General features: G+C 35.0%; 1 protein-coding gene across 1 annotated transcript in view; it reads left to right on the forward strand.

Annotated features, from left to right (window-relative positions):
* UBAP2 (ubiquitin associated protein 2) overlaps positions 1 to 19,533 on the forward strand; it is a 126,945-nt gene that overhangs the window by 31,648 nt on the left and 75,764 nt on the right. Inside the window, 3 exon segments of the mRNA XM_036739113.1 lie at positions 6,404 to 6,514; positions 10,115 to 10,268; positions 11,336 to 11,413. Of these exon segments, the coding sequence (XP_036595008.1) occupies positions 6,404 to 6,514; positions 10,115 to 10,268; positions 11,336 to 11,413 (343 nt within the window).

Consider the following 19,533-nt stretch of genomic DNA (forward strand, 5'->3'; position numbering starts at 1 on the left):
AGAAAGACCAAGTGGATAAAGAAATGTCCTTTGCACAGATAAAACATGCACCTGAACGGGCAGTCCCTTTTTAGTGCTTGTTCAACAATGCATGTATCCAGGCAGAAAGTACATATGGGTGATAAGTTAGGCTTGTAGTGGAACTGGAAGAGGAGAGACAGCTGTTTTAAATCTGGGAAATTGCAAAGCTCTTTAATTGACCCCAGATTTCTCATAAAAGCAAAGGCCCACCTGTCTTTTTAGTATCAACATTTTACAGTATTGCTTTGTGGCAGTGAGGCATGGAAGGTACCATATGCAGAGAAGTGAGGTGCAGCATGAGTGGAAGTACACTCCACCATCTGACCAAAGAATATCTTTGATGAACATCACCAATAAATTACATGCTAGGAAAGGGGATAGGCTTGCTGATCATGTGGCAACAGCATTTGCCTGATAAATGGAAATAAGGCAGGTCTCCTGAATGTTGGATAGGCTACCTGTGGTGAACTTTTAAGACAACTTGAACTAGACTTGCACAGGATAGGCAGTCATGCATGGGTTGGGCTCAGCATTGTTGGATGAAGCTCCCAAATTTATGATATCAGATCTATTTTAATACTAAGTTTGTTAAGTTAAAAAAATTCCCTCACAGCTAATTTTCTTTTAGTGATTTGTTTTCTCTTGTTCTTAAATGAAATTTACTGTAAATATGTGGTGTGAGGTGGGGATTGAAACATAATATTTTGTTATGTCATCTAATTTTCTTAAAAATTTTCATTGAATAATGATTCTTTACTAGTTTTTATAATCTCGTATTTATCACTTAACGTCTTGAATATATTTGGTTCTGTTTCTGGGTACTTTATTGTTCCATTGGCACTTTTAATCTCAGAACAGATAGTTGTTTTGTTTTTTTTTTTTAAAAAAGATAGTGATTTTTTTATTGTTGATTTTTTTTAAAAAAGATTGTTTTGTTTTTATGTTTAACTAGATTTGTCCTTATATTACTTCCTCTCTCAGAAAGCTGTCCTTGCTTTGAAAGACTCTTTAAAGAAAAAGAGGAATAGAAAAATATTAAGAAAACCTGATTCAATATAAAAAAAATCTAGTGATGTTTGTAATGTCCACATTCCCCAACCCCTGAAAGGAACAGGAAGTATTTTATTATATTTTTTCTTTGGGATCAAGCTTGTTCTTCATATTTTTGCATCATTTAGTTTTGTTCTTTCCATTTGTTTTATAATTATTATGTATATTTTATTGAGTCTGCTTACTTCACTTTGTTTTATGATTCTCTGCATTCATTATATTCATCCTCTCTGAAATGATGCTAATATTCCTTTACATTCATATGCCACAATTTTGTTTTGCCATTGTCCACTCAATGGGGATGTACTTTATTTTCAGTCCTTTGATATCACAAAAAGTGGTGCTATAAATATTTTTTGTGTATACAACCTTTGTTTTTGTCGGTGAACTCTTTGGAGTATTTTCTTAGAAGTATAATCTGTGTCAAAGAATATAGAAAATTTAGTCACTTCGGTTGCAAAATTCAGAGATGCTTTCTAGCATGCTTTTACCAATGTAGCTCCTCATGATACATTAATGTAACTTTGTTTCCATTATCCCACCAACATTGACATACTGTCTTTACAAAAACTTGAGAGTTTTATAGAATTTAATTTAGTTTTTATCAAAACATGAGCTTATAGTTTTAGTATTTTCATTTTGTCGGATATGAGGGTGAAGCTTTAAAATTATTTTGATTTTCTGCTCTCATTAATTCCTTCATAAGGTCAGTTGCTCACACATCTTTTGAGGTTTTTAAATTTGTATCCTTTAATCATTTATCTGTTAAGGAAGCAGATAGTAATTTTACGTAACATATTATGAAATCTGGCAAGGTTGAGTCACAGTACATAAACTTTCTCCCACCTGTTTCCTTTGATATACTTGCTCTTTTTTTCTCCAAATACCATTGTTATATTATCTAATTCTGTGAAGTAATCTGTTTTGATTGTTTTTTTCTTTAAATTTGCATCTTAATTTGGGAACCTTGAATGCTTTAACCCTTTTGAATCATCCTAACCATGCTCACAGGTCATCTCTACGGATGTTTACTTATTTCTGTTTTTAAGAAGTTTTAAAAAAATTGATGCTTAAATTTCTTTTAAATGTATTTTAAAGAGTTTTTATATTTCATTTTCCCCCATTTTTCTATAGATCTGACAGGATATTACATGCTCCCCTGATTGGCTTATGTTATCTCCCTTTATGTCTAAATCACATACCTGTTTTGATTTTATCTTGCTATGCGGTATTAGATATGTCAGTCTATAGCTAGTTTCTGCCAAACTGCTTTACAATTTTCTCAGCAGTTTTTGTCAAATAGTGAGTTCTGTCTCAAAAGTTTGGATCTTTGTGTTTATCAAACACTAGGTTACTATGGTCATTTACCACTGTGCGTTGTGTATCTAATCAGTTCCACTGATCCACCACTATTCCTTAGCCAGTACCAGATTATTTTGATGATTACTGCTTTATAACAGTTTGAGGCCTTCTTTCACCTTTTTTCTCTTGTTTCTCTTGATGTTCTTGACCTTTTGTTCTTCCAGATGAATTTTGTTATTTTTTTTTAGCTCAATAAAATAATTTTTTTGGAATTGGCATTGAATAAGTAAATAATTTAGGTAGAGTTGTCAGTTTTATTATATTGGCTTAGCCCACCCAAGAACAATCAATATTTTCACTGTTGTAAAAACTGGCTTTATTTGCGTGAAATGTGTTTTGTAATTGTGTTCATATATAATTTATAGTTCTTGGCTTTGTCTTGGCAAATAGACTCCCAAGTATTTTATATTGTCTACAGCTGTTTTATATGGAATTTCTCTTTTGCTGTTTAACTTTATTGGTAGTATATAGAAATGCTGATGATTTGTGTAGGTTTATTTTGTGTTCTGCTAAGTTGTTAATTATTTCAACTAGTTTTTATTTTATTCTCTAGGATTCTCTAAGTATACCATTATATATCACCCACATCATATATTGCCTACATCATCTCCTCTGATCTTTTTGGGAAGGCTTCTAGTTTATCCCTACTACAGATAATACTTGCTGATGGTTTTGGATATTTATCATTTTAAGGAAAACTCTATTCCTGTGCTTTCCAGCATTTTTAGTAGGAATGAATGTTGTATTTTGACGAAAGCTTTTTCTGTATCTGTTGAGATAATCATGATTTTTGTTGGTTCTTTTATTGAGATGGTCAGTTATACTGATAGTTTTCCTAATACTGAACTAACTCTGCATTCTTGGTACAAATTGAGCTTTGTTATAGTATCTTTGTGATATGTTATATATCTGTGTCTATATCTATATTTTTTATTTATATATATATCTCTTTGTGATATGTTTCTCTAATCTCCTTGCTAGTATTTTAGCTAACATTTTTGCTTCATTACGGAAATTGGTCTCTAGTTTTATTTCTCTGTTCTTGCTCTTCCTAGTTTAGGTATCAGCACCATATTTGTGTTGTGAAAGGAAATTGGTAGGACTCCTTCTTTGCCTATTTTTTCATATAATTCATATAGTATTTGAATTAATTGTTCTTAAAAATGTTTGATAGAATTCACTTATGAATCCATCTTTCCTGGAAGTATTTTTTTTATCTTAAGGAGCTCATTTATGGCTTGTTCAATTTCTTTTTATAAAATAGGGTAATTTATGGATTCTATTTCCTGTCCTGTTAATCTGAGCAGTTTATATTTTTGCAAGTATTCATCCATCTCATTTAGATCATTAGATTTGTGAAATTCTCACCTTTTTTTTTTTTTGAGATTCCAACAGAGTTGACTCATATCTGTGCCTTTTATATATGTCAACTCCTTTTAACAGCCCTAAAAATGATAAAGTTTTTTGGAACTGTATGTATTATCTTCCCTTATAGGAATGTTAGTAGTTTAACTTTATTGTGACCTCTATAATTATACTTTCGTGTTTACCTTTTTATGTTTAAAAGATGATTTTAAAGGCCTCATGTGTGTCTTCGTTTAGAGTAGTGCTCAGATGTTTTATAGTTTCTTATTGCAAATCTGTAATCTTTTTCTAGAAGCTTTTCCTATTTTTTGTTCATATTTTATAAAATACAGTTGATTTATTTTTAACCTTTCAGTAGCCAGTCTTTGACATGAGTTAAGATTTTTCTTGATAAGTACATCGAATTGTGCCATTTGTGAATCACTAATAATTTATTCCTTTAATTTTTTTTTCATACCTTGTCATTATAATAGCAGTAATAAAGCATCAAATGAAGTTGGCTATATTAAAAAAGTGTTTTATATGCCTGGAGTTTAATAATAATAGGATTTCTATAGTGATTTAAGGGGCATAAAAACACTTTTTTGCACATTTTATCTTCACCACAATACTGAGAGTAGGTGCTGTTACTGTCTTCATTTTTCAGATGAGGAAACTTGGGCAGATAGTAACAGTGTCACAACAGCTAGCCACTTTTGATCTGTGGTTAATCATTTCTTCTTCTTTAGTTCTGTATTCTATCCCCTGTGCCACCCAGCTTCCATTTTAGTAGAAATACCTCTGTTCATTGAATATAACATTAGTTTCTGGTTCCAAATAGATGCTTTTTCATCCTATTTAAATAATCCCACTTTTAATTTTTTAAAATTGCAAACGGATGCTACATTTTATCAAAGACTATTTATAAATTGATAGCGTAATTTTAATGATCCTAATATCAACCCATCCCTTTAATTCGTAGGATCTTAGGAAGCTTTTATATAAATGCTATTTAATAGAATATAACAAAATATTTTTTTGAATTCTAATTTGATATTTTTATGTCAGTATTTATAAAATTTGCCTAAACTTTTTTTTTTTTGCCCTTGACATATTCTGGGACTAAAATTTGGTTTGCCACATTTGAATAATATATTGTTTTTATGTTTATTAGCTATATATATTAGTAGGGAATGGTAAAGACCACAGAATACTTTAGCTGTCTGGGGCAAAAGAATTAAAGAGATGTTCCTCCTTGAGGAGCAGATGACAGAAAGAAGATAGTCTAGTACTTCTTGGTTTATTTTTTTGGGGGGCGGGCAGGGCAATTGGGGTTAAGTGACTTGCCCAAGGTCACACAGCTAGTACATGTGTCAAGTGTCTGAGGCTGAATTTGAACTTGGGTCCACCTGACTCCAGGGCCGGTGCTCTACTCAACTGTGCCATCTAGCTGCCCCTAGACTAGTACTTCTTTACCTCCTATTGGAATGTTAGTACATTGATCAAAATGTTACCTTTTTAGTTGAATACATCACCTTGAGGGTACCGAGAAGAATTTACTGACATGCAAATTGTAGCTTTAAAAATCACCAAGGGAGGCAATTAATTTTGGGGACACAAAGTAATGAAAGACATGGTCAGATAAAAATACTATAATTGAGTTGAGAAGGGGTCACAAGGATTTTGTCACTGATATCCCTGCAACAGAACTTCCTTTGTGAAATCTCACAGAAGTAGATTACAACTTTTAGAAAGATTGTTTACATAATAGCTTGGGTAGTTTGTTCTAAAAAGTCAAGGTTATGGGAGCAATGCCAGGCATATATGGAATGAGACTCAGAAAGCCATGACATAATAGTGATTCCTTAATGTGTAATCTTACACCTCTTTTAGTATTTAATTGATGAATTTCATGCAACTCAAGTTTTTAGTAACCTTTGAAAAGTGATGCACCTTGCTAGTGTGGGAATTTGTTACTCTGAACTATGAAGCTGTGGATTGAAGATTTAATTTTGTTTTTTAAATTTACTAAAGGGGATATTGGAGTGGCAGCTTAATGAGATAAAAGTAATGCCCCAAGAAATGGACCCTACCTCAGGGCTATTAACACAGTTTGGGGAGATGATATTATCAAATTAGGATGGGGAACTGGTCTGCTTGGAGGACTCAAAGCTACAAGTAAGGGGGCTTGTTGGCAATAAAATAAAAATGAAATGAAATGAATTTCTTCCTGAAATCTTGTAAGGCTATGTCTTCACATAGTAGTAGGTGACCCCCAATTTGGCTGTGGGAGAATGAAAGAGCACACATGTAGACTTAAAGTTCAATGTAAAATGATTTTGTGTCACTTTATGATCAGTTGTTGTAAAGTACACAGATGAATCTAGAAACTGAGAATTATTTGAGCTCTTGAAAATATTTCATTAAAATACTATGGGGTTTTTTGGGCAGGGCATTTGGGGTTAAGTGACTTGCCCAATATCACACAGCTAATAAATGTGTCAGGTGTCTGAGGCTGGATTTTAACTCAGGTCCTCTTGACTTCAGGGCTGGTGCTCTACTCACTGTGCCACCTAGCTGCCCCAAAATGCTATTGTTTGTTAACTAATTTGTGCTTTTTCCATAGCTTATGGAAGTAACAGGGAAAAATCAGGATGAGTCCATAGTGGCCCTGCATGATTGCAATGGTGATGTGAACAGAGCCATCAACATATTGCTGGAAGGGAATTCAGACACGGTAGGTATTAATTTCTAAAATTCTTATGGGGTGTTTGCAGTTGATTCTTTTGGTAGTGAAATTTTATCATTTTAAGTGCAAGCACAATAGAATTTGTTAAGTAGACTTCATTGGCTTCAACCAATTCATATTTCCTGGGTTGGTGGTTTTTTTTTTTTGGATTGTTTTTTAAGATGACCTCTGGGTTACTATAAATCTATTTTAGTTATTGAGGTAAATAATTCAAGTCCTATCAGATACCTCCCCCCACACCCCAATAATTTTTTCTTTTCCTAAAAGAATTGTACCTTTTCTCCTTATTTCTTCTTATTTTTTACCACAGCAAATGAAATATTTCAAAGTAGTATCTTTTGGGATACTGAGGAGTCCTAATTTTGTAAACTTCCCTGTATCCTTAACCCCAAATTTTTTTTTTGCCTCTTATGATAATTATGGGAAACATTTGAGGGACCGGGAATTTATTTCAATGTTTCTTAATTATACGATTATACATTATGATAAGGTTATGATTGAATTTTAATTCCATTTTTTTTTCAGTTGAATCAGAACTGAAGGTGTAGAAAAAGTAAACTACATATGGACAGCTTATTCTAATGTGTAATTGAATGCACCTGTATGATCACCCCTTGGACAGTTGAAAATACATAGGGTTTATGTTAGATCCATTCTATTATATCTCACTTCAAAAGGTAGAAATATGAATGTGAATACATATTTGTAGTTAAATACAATGTTGAGTGCATGAGAATCCAGTGGTTGTGCTTTAGGTAGGGGAGTTTTTCCTAGTGTATCTTTAATTTCAAATAAAATGATTTCTTATACTAGCTCAAGTTTAAATCGCTACATGATCTTGGACGAGTCACTTAATTTGCATCTCTTTCATGTGTAAAATGAGGATCACTATAGTGCCTGCTTTACAAGGCTATTGAGAATAAAATGAGATATTTGTACAGAATACATTCATGTTCTGTTTCTTACCTATTTTTTCCCCCAGCTTCCCTGAGGAAGCCCAATACATAGTTAAAGAGCTCTAATTCTTAGGAAGCTTTTTTTTTTTTATATAGAATCTGAATCTGGCTCCTACTGACTGTTCTTAATTCTCCCCCTCTGGATCTAACAAGGAAGGTCTAATTGCCGTTCTAAATAGCAGCCCTTAAAGATTTGAAGATAGCTATCATACTACCTCTAAATTCTCTTTTCTGACATTGAGGCAAAGTACCATTTAGAAATCAGCTATGCACACATTTTTAAGTTTATTACATACTGAGGACCAAGTTCTTTCCAAAGCTTATATGAAATATAAAGCAAATTCACAGTTAAAAGTTATTAAAAAAAACAGTGCTTGTGGAGCATTTTATAAATTATAAAGATTAGTTTTATATATATCATTACACCTGTGCCAGGAAGTGGGTAATGTTCCTCATTGTCAGTCTTCTTGAATCAAGGTTAATTATAACATTGATCAGTGTTATAAGTCTCTTAGAGATTTTTTTATTTTTATATTGTCATGGTATAAATTGTTCTCCTCTTCTGTACACTTCACTCTGCATCAGTTCATGCAAGTTTTGCCAGATTAGAAACTATCCCTTTCAGTATTTCTTATGCGTAATAGTTGCACTCATGTACCATAATTGTTCAGCCATTCTCCAGTTGATGTCCAGGCCTTTAGTTTCCAATTCTCAGCTACCATATTTAATTTTGCAATTAAAATATATAAATATTTTGTGCATAGAGGACTTTTTCCTCTTGCTTTGATCTCTTTGGATTAACTTTGGAACATAGTTGTAAATTTTTTCCAAAGTGACTAGAGCAAGTCAGAGATTCACCAACGGAACACTAATGTACCTGTCTTCCTGTAGTCACCCTCCAAATGTCAGCTTTCCCAACTAATGTATTTAAGTTTGGAGCTCAGAACTACTCTAATTTTGTTAGTTATTAGTGGTTTTGGTCATTTTTTCATATGGTCATTGATAGATTGCTTGGATTTCTTCCTTTCATAACCACCTGTTCAAATCCTCTGATCATTGTCATTTGGGGAATGGTTCTTAGTCTAAATTTGAATCAGTTCATTCTGTATCTTAGAATTGAGACTTTTATTAGAGAAATGTGCTGCAAAGATCCTTTCCCCTGCCTTAATAGTTTTTCTTCTAATCTTAGCTGTGGTTTTTAAATCTTAGGTTTGTCCACAACCTTTTTATTTTACATTATCAAAATTGCCCGTTTTGTCTTCCGTGATGCTCTTTATTGTTTGGTAATGAACCCTTAATCCCTTATGACATGACCCATTTGGATCCTATCTTGGTATATAATGTGAGATGTGGATGCAGATTTCTCAGAGACAGCTATTCGCTTTCTTGAAACTTTTTGTCGGGTGGTGATTTCTTACCCCAGTATCTCAAGTGTAATTTTATTGAACACTAGACTACTGGATTTACTTTTATATGTCGTGTATTTTTTTTACTGATCACTGTTTTTTAACCAGTACCAAATTAATTTTAATGACTAGTATAGTTTGAGATATAGTATTGCTACTCCCCTTTTCGTTCTGCTTTTTTCCATTGTTTCCCTTAAAATTTGTGTCTTTTTGTTTCTCTAGATGAATTTTGTGACTGTATTTTCTAGTTTTATAAAGTAATCCTTTGGTGTTTTTATTGCTGTGGCCCCAAATAAGTAAACTAATTTAGATGGTATTCTCATTGGCTTCATGAGCAACGAATACTTCTAATTATTTTGTTCTTTCTTTATTACCATAAAGATTGTATGTGTATCTTTGGAGTGTAGACTCCCAAGTATTTTATGCATTCTGTAGTTATTCTAAATAACTTTTCTCTTTCTCTTTCTTCTTGCTGGGTTTTGTTAGTAATATGTAGAAATTCTGGCTACTTTATGTGGTTTTATTTTTTTATCCTTCCTACTTTAATGAGGTTATTAATTGTTTCAGTTTATTTTAAGTTTACTGTAGGCTTCTGTAAATATACTATCTTATCATATGCAAAAAACAATCTTGTTTTCTCTCTTCCTATGTTCTCTCCATTTCTTTTACTTTTCTTATTTCTTATTTTTTGTCAGTGGTATCTTGTAGCATAATGAAGTTTACATTTATGTAATGCTGAATGAATATGATGTATTGTATTCATCTGGATTTCAGGTATTAAGCTGGGCAGGTACTATTTGCATTTTTCAGACAAGTAATTAGTTTGTGGATAATATTGGTTAACTTAATTGGCTTGTCTAAGGTTACACAGTAAACAGTGAAAATGGAAGGACCTGGTCATCTATTTGTTCTATATCACATTGCCTCATGGTCGTAGTGTTTTATCCAAATTTGAGCTGTGACTCACTTCTTAGCTAGGTAAAGTAAGTGGTCTCTTATATGCCTTCGATATCTATATGGAAAAGAAACTCTTGGTTAGAAAAAGAACATTCAAGATATGAGAAATTTTAAAATAGATGAATTGTTATGTTGGGTATTCACTTGAAAGCTTTGATTGCTTAGTATTATTGTTACCTTTATGGGGGAAAGACAACAAGTTTGGAAGATATTTTTAATGTTCCTCGGTTTAGTTTTGAACATTTAGCTATTTTCTTCTCTGCAATCAGACTTCATGGGAGACTGTAGGTGGTAAAAAGAAGAGTATTGGAAAAGAGAGCTCAGAAAACAAAGAGAATAGAGAAAAGAAAAATGATAAAGAGACAAGTCGTGTACGTGGAAGCAACAACCGGCGGGGAAGAGGTGGCAGTCGTGGCAGAGATTGTAAGTGCAAATCTCCCTTTGCCCAATAACTTCCCAATAGCATTCCCAGTTATTTGGAGCTGAAATAGGTGGTTTGTTTAAATATAAAATGAACACTCATCCACCAACTTTTGGCCAGCATCAACTCTGCCTTATCCTTTTGGCCTTTGTGTATGTTTCTGAGAACTGTGCTTATTGTTATTTTGAAGGATAATTTTCTCATTATAGAGGTAGATTTATTCTTTTCTCCTTTTCTTTTGTTCTGAATATTGTTACATTGGAATTTTTTTTTACATCTCAGCATATTTTATTACACTTTAGTGAAGAAATTATCTAAGTTTGATAGCAATTACACAGATAGGTCACAGTTTATGTATATGTCTGTGCGTGTACATAAAGCATAATTAAATAAAACTTTAAGACTCAAGTCTGTTACTGTAGAGTCTTTATCTCATCTAGTAGTGAATGTTATAAAATTAGGAATAGTATTTGGGAGATAATTTTTCTTTTGCTCAGAATTCATGCGTTTCCTCGGAGAGCTCTCATATATATATTATTTTTTTCAAGGTTGAAATTTCTACCAGAACCATGAATTTTAAAGACTTTCATTTGGCACAACTTTGATACTCTTTGCTGCCGCAGCTTCATCTGGCTGCATAATATTAAATAATTACACACAGTGATGATTTGTTATATTGTTATTTGTTATGTTGGACGATTTTTTTTATGTTGGACAGTTACCAAAGAACACATTCATTTCACGGGAAAAGAAAGGGACTTTGGATTGGACAAGAGCCAAAAATTAATGGATCAAAATGATTAATTTATGACACTTTTTTCTCATTCCTGAAACCTGATTTGGTAAGGAAGCAGGAATGTTTAGCTTTTGATATTCTGGGCTTTGGGTTTGGTTTTTTTTTTTTTGTTTGTTTTTGTTTTTTAGTTTTTTTCAGTAACAGAATCTTTTGTCCGCACTAAACTTCTTGTAGATTCTCTGTCCTCCTTAAGTGTTTCATTATCCTTCCATTAAGGTCATATATGAGATGACATGACAAAAAGTAGAATTCTTTGTTATTCTTCCTTCTTAGTTAGAGGTGAAGAGAATGGAATTGACTGCAATCCAGGGGACAGGCCTTCAGAACGTGGCAAGCGTGGCCGCGTTAGAGGTAAGATCTAAAAAATAGGAGACAGTGTGAAAAGAGGTTATGATTGTAATATTGTATTTTGTCTGAGGGATCTCATTAAAAGACATTTGGCTTTGCATTCTCTGGGTCTCTTTCTGTTTCTTGGTGCTTTGAAGAAATATGTTAGTCTTACCCTGATTATCAGAAAACATTTAGGCCCCTTTTGGAGGTAGAGATTTAAATGTTATGATTCACCAAATGTAATACAAAGTGAATACAGAGTTGATGTCAGTATATTTCGGTTGACTTATGAGATTCTTCTTAAAAGTAAGATTGATTAGGCACCTGGCTATCTCCAGTTTTTTTTAGAAAACAATGATTCTTTGTTCCCAAGAATGTTACGGATTCCCTTTTGGAAAGTAACTTTATGAATACAGAAGCAGTTTTTTTCCCCCTTGGGGTGGTAGGTGGTTGGAATAAAAACAGATAATTAGGAAAGGAAAAGAAATGACACTTTTTCATGTTTAGTGCTGGACAGATTACTCAAAAAGCATTTCTTTTGGGCCTTTTTGTCAAGGAACTTGGCAGTGCCTAATCACTGGGAATACAAAGATAAAAATGAGCTAGCCATTGCCCTCAAGCAGTTTACATTCTTTCAGAGAGACATTTACAAATATATAGAAAATTTACACTAATTTTTTGGTAGAGTGGGAAGTCTAGCAACTTTGTTGATCAGGAATGGCTTCATGTAATTGGTGATGCTTGAGGTGAGTCTTGAAGCTAGGGATTTTGAGAGGCCAAATTGAGGAGAGAGAACACTCCACGTGGGGGGGGGGGGTCAGTATTGAAGGCTTAAAGATAGGAGATGGTGTGTCAAGTAGTTGAACAGTAAGAAGGTTAATTTGGTTGGACCATAGAATATATGAGTTATGTAATAAGACCAGAAACATAGATTGGAGACAGATTATGAAATCCTGTATTAGATCCTAAAAGTAATAGGGACTCATTGCAGCCTATGGAGTAGGATAGTGACATGGTTCGACCTGCTCCTGAGGAAAATGATTTTGGCAGCTTTGTGGCACATACATTCAAGTGGAAGAGATAACTGAGGCAGAGAGACCAGTTAGAAGGCTATTAAAAAATCTAGTTGGGAGGTGATCAGAACCTGAGCTAAGAACTGTGAATAGAAAGGGCTGGATACTAAAATTTGTTCTGGAGGTAAAAGTAAGGTGAGTAGCAGGTGTTTAAAACAGTAATACATAAATTATGAAGACTGTATTACATTAAGGCTTATCTGTGAATTCTTTTCAATTCGAATTTCATTTTCTTTGTTCAGAAGCTCTAGGAAGTTCTGTTATTTCCTCCAGTTAATTTTTTTTTGTACTGTTATGTTCTTTAGGGAGATTTATGTACATACGTTATATGTCAGCATCCTGTCTTCAGTGAGTTTAGTATGTTTTGCCAGCATATAATGAGCATAGTTTATTGTAATGTTACTGGTTTTTGCTTCTCTTCTAGGCTGTCCTTCACTTCTGTGTATTTGCATTCCCAGTCTATTGTTTTCTCTTTTGTTTTGTTGACACTTCCTTTTGCAGATTCATATTTTTATATTCTGCTCATTTTTTCAGGCCATAAATTCTACACTCATAATTTTCATTTCTCTTTTGAACCACTCAGGAACAGCATATTGTGGTTCCATGTTCTCAAATTCCACAGGATCCTCTGTTTCATTAAGTGTTGCATCGTTTTCCTTTCTCTTGGTTGAACTAATTTACTAGATCTGGAGGCAGTATTTCCTTCTGTTACTGTTTTTCCTGTTGATTTATATGTTTATATTCAAGGTCTTTTGAGTTTCCTTCTTACTGAAATCTTTGGTAATTTCAGCCTTTTTTCTCTCCTCATTTTCATCATCACTCATTTCCTGGTCCCAGAGCCTCCCAAACTGGGCAATGCACAGTTCACTAGCCTAGTCCTTGCCCCAACTAACTTTTGGGTGGTTAGAACTGTCTTCACCTGGGTGTTGGGCTCTTTTCTCTTTGGTTTGATGGAGTGCTGCACTGCCCCTCACATACATGGTATCCTGACTTGGCAGCTTGTCCCCTTCCCTTTGTTCTTCAGTTCTTTGGCCCAGTACCAGGAGTCAAGAGCTTTGCAGTGCTTTTCTGGGTTGCAGCCCCCAGTAGGCTCGTGCTTTTTAAAGAACTGTGGCCAAGCTGGGTATGGAGGCTGGAACAGACTTACAGAGCTGGGGTCTCCATGCATTGGAAAGAGGGAAAGGGAAGGGAGGGGGGAAGATTGGGGAGTAGGGATGAGTTTTGGTATAAGCTTTGCCATGTTTTTGGGGGCTTCTAGTCTTGGGGGGGAGTCGGGGAGGAATACTTAGTGAGCTCAGTGTCAGTGAACAGCAATTCCTGAGTTTTTGAGGGTTTGGTGTTTTTTTGTTTGTTTTTTTTTTAAATCTTTTGGATTCTAACTATCTTAGACTATGAAACTAAAGTCGCTTTATGTTTTGCACATAGTTTCTGCTTTGGAGAGACTTGAGAGGTTGTAGGGATTGGAGAAAATGTCTGGTCCGCTATCTTGTTGCTCATATGACCAGGAATGACCATATTATGTTGAAAGGGTGTAATAACAATGCTACTTGCTGCTGTGGCTGTGGAAGGCCAATAACACCAGTACACAGGAGGGCTGTTAACACAGGTTCTTTGATCTGCTTTTCTAAGGAAAGCAATTTTAAGAGGTTAACAATCTCACTTTAATTAAACACGCATATACCATTCACTTAGTTCAGGGGGAAAAGCCAGCACCACCCTGAACTTGAGAGGAAATACAAACAGAAATTACAAGCAGAAATTATATAAACAGAGCAAATAAACACAAAGCAACAGACAGGCTTCTGTCTGGCCACAGTTATCAGAGAGAAAAGCACCAACGTCTGGGTTTTCAAAGCTGGGGGCTCTTTTATGGCTATCCAGAGTCTTGTCTGGCCAAATCACATGAACACTTCCAGTGAGTGAGCCCCAAGCAAAATGCTAACCTTACAGTATATATACACTTCTTCAGGGTCAGAGGGTGTCATAACCATGTGACTCAAACCCATGTTACCTAGGCCTTCCCTTGACACAAGAAGGTCATCAAAGACTCTTGATTGAAACAAAGGCAAGGCTCAAAGTTCTGAGAAGCACTCCAAAACAAAAGACGACAAGAAGTCCCACTTTGTCTGGCATTACAGAGGATTTCAAGAATTTGCTCATGTTACTTAGCATTTGTTTTCTTGGTACATATCATTGGCAAAATTATAGACTATCCCATTTTGAAGGGGTATGTACTTTTGAGGCCGTCTGTAAGTCCTTAACCACACACTCCTGTTTGGCTTTTTCAAGCTGATTATCCATGACTCTCCTTCAGAACCAGGTTCAGCCAAACTGCCCTTCTTGCTGTTTCTCACACATAACACTACCATCTTTCATCTCAGTGTCTTTTCACTGGCTCTTCCCCATGCCAGTAGTGAACTGTCTCCTCACCCCTACCTCTTAGAATCTTATCCCTTTTTCATTTTTTCATTGTTTTAATTTTTTAATGGAATTTTTTTTTCACACCATTTCTCCTTCCTGTCCTTCCCCCATTTGAAAAAGAAAGAAAAACAAAACTCCTGTTAAGGAATGTATATAATCAAGCAAAATAATTTTTTGCATTGGCCATGTCCTTCTAGATTTCTCTCCCCCCCCATTCTACATTCTGCACTCTGAGTCTTTTACTTCTATATAAAGATGTTGATATCATGTTTCATTATTAATCCTTTAGAATTATGGTTGGTTATTATACTGGTCCTAAATTTTTGAAAGTTATTTTTCTTTATGATATTGTTATTATTTAAGTTCTACTAGTCCTCCTCATTTCACTCTGCGTCATTTAATACAAGTTTTCTCAGATTTCTTTTAAACTGTCCTCTTTATCATACTTATATATAGCTGTAACTTTTTCAGCTTTTCCTCAGTTTGGGGGTACTCCCTCAATTCCCAGTTCTTTGCAGTCTCAAAAAAAATCTACGCATGTTTTTAACATCCTTATTTAGAATTTATTTTGCTTAGGAATAACCCCTCCCTTAATCTGCATTCCTTCTTATTCTCCCTTCTGCTCTTGCTTCCCTTTTGAATGAAATGTGTTTCTGTTTATGTATGTATTGTTCTCTTTTTTACTAGTTTAGATGACAGAACCCCTTCTTCCTTGTTTGCATAGATTTCTCACCTCAGTTATGTGAAATAATCTCCCCTGTTCTTCTCTTTTCTTTCTCATATTTCTCTTCCTTTCCCTTCTTCTTTTAAGATCTTCAGAACATAATAGAACCACTCTCAGACCTGTTGTTTAATTAGACTTTCTATGATTCTGTGATACTCATAACTTTCATAGTGTTACACATGTGTTATCTTCCCTCTGGTAGAATGTAAACAGCTTATTCTTATTTCATCCCTTATGATTGTTCATGTTTACCTTTTATATTTCTCTTGGCTTTTGTTAGTGCTTCCAGTTTTTGTGTAACTGTGATCTTTTCATCAGAAATGCCTGGAAGTCCTCTTTTGTTAAAGATCCATTCTTCTGTAGGATTATACTTAGTTATGCTGGTTAAGTTAATTCTTGGTTGTAAGAATTTTGCCATCTGGAATGTTGTATTCCAGATTCTTTGTTTCGCTGTAGTTGTGGCTGCTAAATTGCGCACGATCCTAACTCTGGTTCCTCAGAACTTGAATTCGCTCTTGCTTGCTTTTTGAAGTGTTTTTTTTTCTTTTACATGGAAGCTTCTCATTTTGTCCATCACGTTCCTAGGAGTTTTCATTTTGAGGTTTCTTTCAGAAAGTGACCAGTGGGTTCTTTCTGTTTTTGATTAGCCCTTTGTTTTTAAGAGATCTGAGCTGTTTTGAGAGTTCTTGATCCACAAAGTCTACACTCCATTTTTGGTGATGGATTTCAGGTAGTCCAATGATTCTTAAATTTCATCTCTGTCTGTTTTCAAGGTCAGTTAATTGCTATAAGATAGTTTAAATTTTCTTCTTTTTTAAAGTCTTTTTTTACCTTGAGATATTTAATATGTCAAGGAGTCTTTATCTTCAGGGACAGCTATGTGGTATAGTGGATAGAGCAGCATGCCTAGAGTCAGGAAGACCTGAGTTTAAATCTGGCGTCAGACACTTAGTAGCTGTGTGACCCTGGTCAAGTCAGTTCGTCTATGTTTTCCTCAGTTTCTGCATCTATAAAATAGGGGTGATAATTGCACCTACATCCCAGGTGAGATAATAATTGTATAATATGTGGTATAGTACCTGGCACGTTGTAAGCACTGTATAAATGTTAGCTGATATCATCACCATCAATATGATATTTGGTCAATATTGATTTTCATGGAATTTGTCACTTTTGTGACAGTTTTGTACATCTTGTGCCAAACTTAATTCTTTCTAGTCTTTCTTTCATAGCTCTCATTTCTTTTTCAGTTTTTCCCTTGAGTGGTCTCATTTCAGTTAGTCTTTAAAACCCTTGTTTCATCTATTCCAGAACTTCTAGTTGGTTTTGTGGCCGACCTGTGTTTTCCTTTGAGACTTTGCTTTTGTTTTAAAGTCATTTTCTTCTTCTGGGTTTGTGTCTTGATTATTCCTTACACCAGAATAAACTTTAAAAAAAAACTTTTTAAAATTTAAAGATTTAAAATCTTTTGTGTTTTAACATAGCCGTAGTTTACCCAAATATCCTTTTGCCTCCCCAAGAGCCACATCATAGAACAAATACTGCTTTTTAAAGACAGAAAGGGAACAAAGAGCAGGGAGAAAAGTCAGTATTACTGAATAGTACAACAAAAATGTCCAAAAACATGTAATGTGCAGCACAAGTGGACTTTCCTCCTCTGAGAAGGGGTGAATTAGGAACATTATATCACATCTTTCCTTTCAACTTATACTTGTTCTTTTATGTTTGTGTTTCTGTTTACATTGTTTTATTTAATGTATTTGTTGTTCTCTCTGCTTACATCATTATCAGTTCATATAGATCTTTCCATGCTTCTCTGATTTCATCACATTAAATATTTAAGCACAGTTATATTCCATTACATTCATACCCAGTTATTGAGTATTTGTTGTTTCCAATTCTTTGCTATCATAAAAAATGCTGCTATAAATATTTCAGTGTGTATGGGAGCTTCTTGTCAAAGGCCTCCTTGTGGTATACACCTAATAATGAAATCTGTGGGTTCAGAGGGCATGGACATTTTAGTCACTTTATCATACTTGCTTTTATGGTACAATCTTTTTTTTTGTTTGGTCTTTCTTCCTGCCTCCTTCCTGACTTTTTGTTAACTTCTAGTTCTGTTCTATTGAAAGTAATGTCTAGGTTGTTCCTGCTGTTGCTTTTTGGGGGGTATTGAGTGTTGTGTTCTTCCAGGGTTTCAGAGGCAGGCTGGTAACCTGCAAACTTTCACTGTTTCATAAGTAGTCTCAGCTATGGCAAAGTCTGATGACCCCCACCCCCACCCCCTTGCTCTGCCGTTGCCCTTGGTTTGTGTCTGGACAGTGGGCATTTAGGTTCACTTTGTTTGTAGTTTAGTAGATTGCAGCTGCTGCTGATCTTCACCCCTGTCAGCTATTGAAGAAGCCCTGCTTGTTCGGAGTGATGGAACTAGAGGCTCCCCTTTGTTCTAGGATACCTACTCCGGTTATTCTGTTGCAAGCTTCAGACTGGGCTGGAGCCTAGAACAGAGACCTTCGTTCTGCTCTTGGGATTTGAGCAACACTTTTGAACTTATTTCTGGCTCAGTACTTGACCTAGGGGCAGCATCTGCTCTTTACTCTGGAGTGCCCCTCTAGGCTCTTCAGTCTGCCCTGGATCAGTGACTTAGAACTGGGTAGTAAATGAGAACAGAACTCCTGGCTGGTGTCTCTTCCTGCACCATGCAAAAGTTTTTCAACTCCTTTGTGCTAGGATGGGATCCTCTTTGTCTTGGTAAATCAACATCTCCCTGAGCTGGAATACTCCTCATGGCATGCTTATTGCTGTACCCTCTCTCTAGTGTCCACAGACCTCTGTCTCTCCCTGCTTACCTGGGATGAAAAAATGATTCACTGTGATTTTTGTTTTCACTTGGATTTTCCAATCAGGATTCATTTGAATGTGATTTCTGTATCTGTTTGAAAGAATTGTTTTCTTTAGTGGGACAGGAGCAGGGGAAGCTTGCTGTATTTCTTAACTTAGTGGAACGGGGATTCTTAACCTTTTTTGTATATGATATGCACCATTCTCAGAACAGTGTTTTTAGATATATAAAATACAAAGAATTCTAAAGGAAACCAATGATATTGATATTCTTACTACAGTGTTTAAAAAAAAAATTATGGATTTGGGGCAGGTAGGTGGTGCAGTGAATAGAGCACCAGCCCTGGACTCAGGAGGACCTGAGTTCAAATTCGGCCTCAGACACTTGTCACTTACTAGTTGTGTGACCTAGGCAAGTAAGTCACTTTACTCTGGTTGCCTTGCCTTCCCCCCCCCCCCCCCAATTTATGGATTCACCCAAAAGTTAAACATAACCCTGAATGAAAAGAAATGGACATTTAATAAATTGCCAGACTTTCAGGATTTTGTTTTTTTTTTTTTTAAAAAAAAGAGCTTAACAGAAGATTTGACATATATAAGATCCAAGAAAAATACAAGGTACGTATCAAAGACTAATTACAAGTGATTCAATAAGGACAGACTTTATTTTTTATATGAGGAAATGTAAAACATATGTCTGAGATTGTTATTAGTAATTGGGTAGTTTAAAAGAAGGATTGGGGTAGACCTCAGTATAATAGGGTTCTAACAAGTAAAATTGTTTAGGAAAAAGTGAAAAGAGTAATTATACAAATGAGGTGTGAGAGGCAGAACTGACACAGAGGAATTAGATGGGGGAGGAGGGCTGGTAGCTCTGGAACCCTACTTTCATTGGGAATGGGTTTAAGAGGGAACAATACATATATATTTCGAAGAATATAAGAAAATCTAAATTCAGAAAGAAATAAAAGGCTAAGGGGATAGGGAGCGTGGACAGGGAGGGGATAGAGGAGAGGATGAGGTAATAGGGTAAGGGGGATGTATACAGATTAATGGGAATGGGAGGATAAGGGAGGGATCCT

The sequence above is a fragment of the Trichosurus vulpecula genome, chromosome 1 (genome assembly GCF_011100635.1).
Source record: "Trichosurus vulpecula isolate mTriVul1 chromosome 1, mTriVul1.pri, whole genome shotgun sequence".
In the NCBI taxonomy this organism is placed as follows: Eukaryota; Metazoa; Chordata; class Mammalia; order Diprotodontia; family Phalangeridae; genus Trichosurus; species Trichosurus vulpecula.